At 36.8% G+C, this 9,449-nt stretch overlaps 1 protein-coding gene across 1 annotated transcript in view; it reads right to left on the bottom strand.

Annotated features, from left to right (window-relative positions):
* Positions 1-9,449, bottom strand: part of RAPGEF2 (Rap guanine nucleotide exchange factor (GEF) 2) — a 69,239-nt gene that overhangs the window by 43,870 nt on the left and 15,920 nt on the right. Inside the window, exon 2 of the mRNA XM_010023850.1 lies at positions 2,181-2,312. Within this exon, the coding sequence (XP_010022152.1) occupies positions 2,181-2,312 (132 nt within the window). The remainder of the gene's footprint in view (positions 1-2,180; positions 2,313-9,449) is intronic.

Below are 9,449 nucleotides of genomic sequence, written 5' to 3' on the forward strand. Positions count from 1 at the left end.
TCTTCCAAACACCAACTATTCTGTTGATTCCATTATTGCAAACAAAATTTATCATAGGAATCATATACCAGGTTAAAAGTATTTCTCTGAAGCTTCTGTATAGTTGTTTTTAATTTTCCAGAAATTTAGTGATCTTTTTCACAGTTATGAAAGTTTTGCTGATAATCTTTGCAAAAAATTTAGTTTCAACCTATCTAGAGAGTATCTGTATAACTATAACTACATGCCACCTACAACTGTGTCTCTAGAGATACTTGTTATTTTTATGTTAAAGTCTTTGGAATGAAAGGTATGAAAATCTGTAACACTTGGGAGAACAAAGCTGATTTTACATCTTCTTCACCCTCACAGTATAAACCTGACTCCTGCCTCAAAGTAATAATCCTCTCTTCAGAACAAATTCTGACAAACATACTTGACTGGCATATGCTATGCCTAAAGTATTCAATTACTTTGACATTTTTCACAAAAATAAACCTTTGCATTATTGCAATTACTGTCTAGATTGAACTGGGACCTTTTTATAGCCTCTCTTCTCCCACAGAAAAGCCTACAAGCTTATTCCCTGAAGCAGGTTGCATGCTACAACTATGCTTACAATTGAATTTGTATGTATTCGTATAAATGATGCTTCCCCCATTGTTAAAATGGCTATTTGCCATTAAATCTGCATTTTTAGAAGCATCACAAGCAAACATTACTCCTCTTTTAGTAAACAGTACTTCATGTAGAAATGGTCTTGTTATTTTTTTACAATCATTTTGATAGAACAACATTTTAATTAGATTTGATTCCTTTTTTTTTTTTTTTTCAGGATAACAAACTGCTGTATTTCCTATCAGGACAAATCCTCCTCTGACACTGCAAGAACTGTGAACATCAAGTAAAGGATGGAGACTTTGTCATTTTATTTAATTTCAATTTTTTTTTCCAATTTATATTTAGAGGAAACACACATACCTCCAAGAGCTCTAGGGACACCCTCTGGATCAGTTTCACAGTTAACTCTCTATACTCAAGCTGCTCCAAATGTAGAGCACAGAACTTTATAACAAGAAGCTCCCTCAGAAGAACAACAACTTAAAATAAGCATCACCAGTTCAACGTCTCCATCTTTCCCAGAACAGCCAAGAGAGAAAGCACCACTGAGAGGCTGGCACCAGGTCTCTACAGGGTGGTGAAACTGGAATATGCCTCTCAAGTCAGGCCAGCACAAGCTGTTTGCTGTGTATTGCTTTCTTCCTGTCACTGAAGAGGTTCTCGATTTTGAAACCAGCACATCTAAGAACTGTAAAATACAGCATTAGGAAGAAAAATCCCTCATATGGTAAGGTCCTAAATCTATAGTTTTGAAATTCTGACCGGTAAACACCACAGCTGCTGCTATACGTATGGCAAATCAGAGAAAGACGAATTGAAGTGCTGGAGTCAGGAACTCAACCACTTCACTTCCTATGTCCCACCACAGACATCTGCTGGAGAGGCCACACTGGTACTCTGTGCTAAAGTTCAGGAAGATTTCCTCACCCAAAATCACAAATTACAAACAAAAATATCGTGAAGCACAATCCTGATATGTTGCAAAATGCTACATCTCTACATTGCCTACGTGGATCCTGACAAACTATGGCAACACAAGTCATGTCACTGTGCTGCAGATTACTTGCCAAGTTTTCAAACACAGAATCATAGAATGGTTTGGGTTGGAAAGGACCTTAAAGATCATCTAAATCCACCCCCCCGACATAGTCAGGGACACCTTCCACTAGACCAGGTTGCTCAAAGCCCAACCAACCTGGCGCTGAACACTGCCAGGGATGGGGCATCTGCAACTTGTCTGGGGAACCTGTGCCAATGTCTCACCACTTTCATAGTAAAGAATTTCTTCCTAATATCTAATCTAAATCTTCCCTCTTTCAGTTTAAAGCCAGAACCTGACCAGACTGCCAAGAGTTCTCAAATATGATAGATAATGGCTTAGCAACTTCATCTGCCAGTTCCCTCAGGACCCATGGATGCTAAAACCCTGAAATTATTACAATTCAAATAAAAGATCTTTTTGAAGTCTATTGAGTGGTTCTTCAGACAAAACCCAAGAATAGGCAATAGCACAGGGTTCAGCTACAAATGTAAAAACTATTGGCATTTTTACCTCCCATCAGTATCCATTCCAATCTTACCTGGTAGATATCAGAAAGGCTGCTGCTTCCTGAATCACTAGTGATGCTACATCCTGAGTGACTAGATGAAACGTGGGTCACCTGTGGGTGGAGACTGTCAGTAAGGTGCAGCTTTGTGAAATCTGCAGGAAGCTATAGGTGGAGCAGAAAAAGCATCATTACAATTTGAGGTAAATAACACAGCAAAATGAATTAAAATAATTTATATCACACTTTACTCTGTGCCAATACCAAGTAAATAAAGAAAACTAATGGGGTTTGAGAATGCAGCATAAGATTTTGAGTTTTGCAGGTTAATTCATGCAGAGGTCAGCAAAATATCACCAAATTGCTGCAAATACAAGATTTTTTAAAAACATGTATCTGAGGACAAATACCAGTGAAGCAATCAGCCTTATACCAAAACTCTTCAGTATCTTGCTATGGAGTTTGACAGAATTAAAGCGCATGTGAATATTGTACTAGTTTCAATATCAATGGCTTCCTGTAAGGGGATTAACAGCAAATAAACAAGCACTGTTCTTGGCTTGGCTAACTCTTTTGCTTCTGAAGTTAGAGTCAAGTAAAATCCAAGCTACTGAACTACCTGTTATACTTTGAGCCAAATAATAGGATGGCAAAGAGGAAATGTGGGAAGACTGATACAATTGCAAAGAGCTACAATCCTGAAATGAGTTTGCTTATACACGGTGCTGGAGAATAAATTGAGACAACCTATTCGATGCACCAAGATTTGTGATGTATATTTTTCCTATTGCTTTATGCACACAGCTACCATGAAAATGTTTTAAGTAAACACTGTCAGACTGCAAAGTCAACTTGGATAAAGATATTTGCTGTCTGAAGAAATACTTAAATGCTATTTAAGGGGCAAATTGCTCCTCTCCCTAAGAGCTTCCCTAAGAAGCTTGCATCCCACTAGTTAATAAAAGTATATTAATGTATCAAATTTGGTATGCAATAAATGCTTCAATAATTTAAAAAAACCTTTCCTCATTAATTTCTTTTTTATTTGTTTCAACTCAGGCAACGTAGATACTCTCTACAGAGCTATGTTTGTACCAAGAATGTCAGACAGTGTATCCACCCATATCAGTTACGAATGCTACCTTGGCACTATTACCAACCTCCCTGGATGGAAATGAAAATAAGAGCTCATTCAGCATTAAGACATAAGTCATTGATTGGTATAAAAGGTTATGAGGAAAGTAATCTGCAAGTCACAAGAGAGTGTGCTCGAGGAAATTATTTGCTCTATGCAGCCAAAGGCAGTGAATGATTTTACTGCTGTTTGCCTGGTTTACATTTATTTATGGAACATGCCCTGAAAGAACCTTGGCTTTAGGGTTTGTGGTGAAGAAAGACAATTGGAAACCTTAGTCTTATTTAGACTGACTGGCATTTCTAACACACCTGAAAATTATTCCTTCCTTATTACATCATGACTGCACCAGTGACTGCAAAAATGGCTACATTTTAAACAATTCTTTCTTAATATTTTACGAAAGAGAGGCTAAAACCAGGAACCAAACATTAGTAACCCTAAAAAGCTTCAGTAAGCCCAGAGCTACAGTTGATCTTCATATGCCAATCAACAAAGGGTGAGCAATTAACAAAAGTAATAGTCTAATACATGCAGCCATAGATGCTGCCTCCAGAAAAATCTAGTTATGCTCACCACTGTTAATAATATACCAAAAGGAGAAAATACAGCATTAAGGAGTGCATGAGTTATAGTATCTGTTGTCTCTGCTACTTCCCTTTTTTTATCATGATTCAAGCAATTCTACAAATAAGTATACACTCTGTAGGCAGAATGTATAGTAAATGAACCACCACAGCTTTTGCAATGTGTTGATGACTAATCCTAGAAGTACAATCTCTTAAAGCACTCCAGGCTAATTTCCAAGTAGAAATTATTTTAAGATACATGTACAAATCATTTAAGATTCACACATTTAATGGTAACTTTAAAAGATAGTCTTTCAAGAGGTTTACATTTTATAAAGTAATTACTTTATAATCACAAATAAATATTAACTCCATAGGGAGGTGCGTGTCAAGACAGTCTTGCACCAAGACAATTTTTTATAGTGCCCTGCAAATATCTCCATGTCATTAACGATTGCATTTATTTTTTTATCAATGCAATAACAATTCTTAAGAACCTTACATCAAATCAAATCCAAAAAATTAAGTCAAACTATGTTTAATATAATGATTGCAATTAGTGTTTTAAATGAACAGTAAGGATTGATGTTTTATTATTACACAGGCAATAGAAAGAGGCAGAGGATTCCACAATAACTGATTCAATACATTGCAAATAAAAGCAAGACTTCTCTTTTTTTGGTGGTTTGTTTTTGGGGTTTTTTTGGCTGTAGACATTCAGCTGAATGTTTGGTTATTACTGGGTTTAGAATAACTCCTCAAGTCAAAGCCATGCTGCATGAGATGGACTTGCCAAGTGGTGACAGCACAAGATTAGAAGCAGGCATTTTACTTAAGGCAACTTAACTAGCCACTTTGATCCTAATCAAATAGGACTATTTACAAGCAGAAAGCACATGCTCACATCTCTGCAGAATACTACATCTCTGTGCTACATGCCCAAAAGCAGCATCCACTCTGACTGCCCTACCCCCAGTAAGTTAAGGTGAGAAGTTGTGTGAGGAAAAGAAAAAATACAAAAATTTCAGTATGCTGAAACATTTACATTTTGAACTTAAAGTGTGAGACATACACACATTTCTATCTCAGTCACAAACTGCTATTTAAAATATTTAATATACAGAGTTGTACACAATGTGGAAAAAGAGTAAAGCACTGATGACATGAAAAACCACATGTGCTTAAGTCTTCTGCATAGGTGTGGTGGGTTGACACTGGCTGGATGCTGCATGCCCGCCAAAGCTGCACTCACTCCCATTCTCATCTGGACAGGGGAGAGAATATATAACAAAAGGCTTGTGGGTCAAGATAAGGACAGGGAGAGATCATTCACCAGTTACCCTCACGGTCAAAAAGGACTTGGGAAATTAGTTTAATTTATTACCAATGAAATCAGAGCAAGATAATGAGAAATAAAACTAAACCTTACGAAAACCCTTCCATTAACCCTTCCCTTCTTCCTGAGCTTAACTTCACTCCCGATTTTCTCTGCCTTCTTCTCCCCAGCAGCGCAGTGGAACAGGGAATGGGGGTTTGGTCAGCTCATCACGTTGCCTATGCTGCTCCTTTCTCCTAAGGGGGAAGACTCCTCCCATTCTCCCCTGCTCTAACGTGGGGTCCCTCCCACAGGCAACAGTTCTTAACGAACTGCTCCAATGCAGATCCTTCCCACAGGCTGCAGTTCTTCATGAACTGCTTCAGCATTCCAACAAACTAGGTCTGCCTTGGAGCCGGCTGGCATTGGCTCTGTTGGACATGGGGGAAGCTTTTAGCAGCTTCTCACAGAAGCCGCCCCTGCTATCAAAACCTTGCCAGGCAAACCCAACATAGGCTACACTTTATCACTCAAGAAGCACAATGTTTGGGAAATGGTTTTAGAGCAAGAATAAAATGCAGTATTCAACAACCCCAGCAATGCCAGGAACCCACACAAAGTTGTCTACCCCAAACCATGGTATTTACATCCAATTTCTTACTTGCAGTGGAAAACTATTAAAAAAATAACATCACGAAATTGTGCTATTGTACCCACTGAAAAAATGGCCAGGAACATTAAACTATTTTTGAGAAACATATGTCAGTTAATTTCGCCACAACAGGCACATCTGCCATCCTACTGAATTTCAATTCTTTACGAAATTTTCAAGCACTCTGTGCTGTATTCAGCTATCATTCCATTTAACAGTTCAGCGCCGACGTTAGTATTTATTATAACAATAAAAACATGGGTCTTCTTGCACTGTTTTAAAGTGCATACAGACTAGATCTAGCACATCCTTTATCCTCCAAGACCATGCAGCAATACGAGAAAGTCTAAGGGCATACCCTTTGCCTTAGTAATGTCACCTGTCACAGACTGAAGACAACACAAATGGCATCAGAACTGAGAAGCCATTTTAATCTCATTTTCTATTTTCATTAAATGATGACTAGTTCTAAGGAGTCATTCAAAGTAATGAGGACCAAAAGCAACTTGTATGTTTTACATAACAAGCACTTAGTTTTCTGCAACAATAAGCTACAGCATTGCTGAAGCCAGAAGCAACTACAGTATTTCTTAACTTTATTACTGAACACTAGGAGTCACAGCATCAGAAGGAATGAGGAGACACAGTAAAAACATAGAAGGGTAATTCAGCAAAACTGATGCATGATTTGTTCTTAAGCAAATACAGTTTCAAAATACATTATATGTACACTACATTAAATAATTAATAGTCATTAAAGGGGTCAGATAGCTGTCCTAATAACCTGTTTTCAGAACAACCTTCGTAAGCAAGAAACATCAAGGCTGTATATGCATAGACCTAATGAACTATAACATGGCGACAAAAGTTTGTAATACAAAACACAAACTGATAAAATAGATAACGACGCCCTAACCATAACTTGACAGAGGTCAAAACAGCATTTTATGAAAATCATGTAGCTCTTAGTACATAAGCATGCGTGTGTACATACACACATTTAAACAGCTTACACACACAGATAGAAACCAGAGGAAAAACAGTAGATCTCATAACTCCAAGATTTTACTTCTTAAAAACCTTGAAACCAATGAAAACTTAAAAAATTGTGTGAAACTAAAGGACAAAGACTTATCTCCATTTTGAACTGTACAATACCTTAAATGTTATCACATCTTCCCATCTTAAAAGCAGCATTTTATTACTTCCACCCTCAAAGTGAGTCACTACTTTATGCATGCAAAGCTAACAATTACTTTTCTCTGAATATGTTCCTCCTATTTTAAGAACATCATGATTTTCTCCTGCCCTACAGCGTGCCTTTCTGTACAACAAAAGGCAATCTCTATCGCAACTCGAGAAATCCTTGGGCTTCTCCTTCTCTAATAGTATTTTAAAAACAGAATATATTTTCAGGATATTCACTGGAAAAGAAATCAAATACAGCATAAAAAGGTATGAAAACAGGAAAAAAAATATTAGTGAAATTATGCCAAAACTTTTCTTCATTTAAACAGTATTCCTCTGCAGTTGGGGTGGTTTGGTGTTTTTTTTTGTTGTTGTTGTGAAGGTGTTGGGTTGGTTTGTTTTTTAAATGCAGTTAATATGTGAAAACAAGTATAAATGCAACAATGGGAAAGATGGACACAATAACTGAGTTCTAACGTACAAGAGGAATTCTGCTCAGAGAGCTCCAATATACCACTAATTTCCAGAGCAAGCAATAAGCATTTTACAAACAACGTTTTCTATTGAAAGCCAGTCAGCACTTTATGAAATATTTATCAAGCCTGCAAAGTGACTGAAGTATATCTGCACAAAGATGTATTAAAGAGAGCAAAGGTGTAACATTGCTATGCATTTCCCAATGAATGATCACGTAAGTAACTAAGTGCCACTGAGACAGGCCACGCAAGTACAGTAGACTTAAGACAACACAAGATATCACCTTTACAGCCTCTATTTCCACTTTCTGAAACTAAAGAAATGCAAGAAAACACTGATTCTTCAGCCTCTAACCACATGCATCTAAGTGCATGTTCTATAGTACCTCTTTACTAATAACATGATAGAAGCCACCATAATTAAAAAAAAAGTTGTTTATTTCTTTTATAGATGACACAGTCCAACAAATCTAAATAAGTAAAATAGAACAAAGTTATTTTGGTATTCTGTATGTTTTCATAGGAAGAGCAACAGCAGCCAAATAAAATAACTACTATGCCTCAGTCTTCCCCATTTTTTTCCTCACCAAGATAGTAATCTTAAAATTTTTACTTGCACTACAAGTGTAGATCACCAACCTAGTATTCTTCAGTATCCTATAAAGTCAGTAACATTTTATTTCACTATTTTATGTAAATGTTCATTTTTATATTAAATGTTTGCAAATCTGTTGTATGCGTTTTAAAAATATAGCCAGATTTATGTTATTTAATGACTGAAGGGAGAAATACTTCTAATAATGGTGGGTATTCATCAACATGTTATTTCAACACAATTCTTTTCCTAACCAAGAGAGACATCAAGAAGAATATTTTTATGGTTCACTGATTTAAAACACTTCAGTCAATGTAAGTAATTACAGAATAATAAAGTAATTTCTATCGATTCTGTCTACAGACATGATGCAGGCTGACAAGTCCAGTGCAGAGTTAAATTTTAAATAAAAGTTTAAACTATAAACAGTTCAAATTAGGATGCAATTCCCATGGAAGTAGGATTCCTTAGGAGTGGGATGGAAAACATTTGAAGTAACTATGTATTTTCCCTGAAAACTTAAGCAAGAGTAAAATAAAAACCAAAGACCTTCCAACTTGAATTTTCTTCTGTATATCATTCACTTTATACAATAGTATCTTATTTTGAATCTCCAAATTTTCCTCCAATTGCTTATGAGAAACCGTGGCTCAAATTTCATGAAGGCCTACTCTGAAAAACACTCTTCACCTTGAGTACAACACAGAGCACAATCCGTGTTCTGAAAACAGTGCATTTGGGTACTATTGCTGTTTATATACAGAACAGTTGTTTATATACAAAGCCCACAGCAGAATATCTCTAACAAAAAACCACATTATGAGGACCCTTTCCGGCAAGCTCTTTATATTTTCCTCCACTAATACTTTGCTATAGGTAGCCCCCCCCTAAAGCTATTCAAAGGTTTAAGCTAACGTAACATGAGCTGCTGGTCTCAGGGAAAGACTGAGACAGAGTGAGCACACTTCATTTTGTTTCCCAAAACACACAACGACTGCCACTTACTGTACATCTCGTAGCTCTCAGCAGCTAATCCTATGACCATTTAATGCATCGAACATAATTATTCTTTGCTTGAAGGATTATTGACTTCTGCAGAAGGACAGAGGTGGAGAAATGTAAATGGGTATCTGGGGAACTAACAAAAGTTCTCGGGGACAACCCTTTTCAATGGAAAAGTATGAAACTCATCACTAACACACACCCATCCTTATTTAACTAACTTCTCTCCTGTAGGACTAGACCTGTTAGTTGCTCTTTCTTTGACAGTATTTGTGTCACAGATTCAATGCAGCATTTTATATTCAAAAGTCTCTTCTTCAAATCTGGCATAAAACATCATTCCTTGGCAATAGCTCAGATTGGGGGGGGG

The sequence above is a fragment of the Nestor notabilis genome, unplaced genomic scaffold (assembly GCF_000696875.1).
Source record: "Nestor notabilis isolate BGI_N333 unplaced genomic scaffold, ASM69687v1 scaffold211, whole genome shotgun sequence".
Classification (NCBI taxonomy): Eukaryota; Metazoa; Chordata; class Aves; order Psittaciformes; family Psittacidae; genus Nestor; species Nestor notabilis.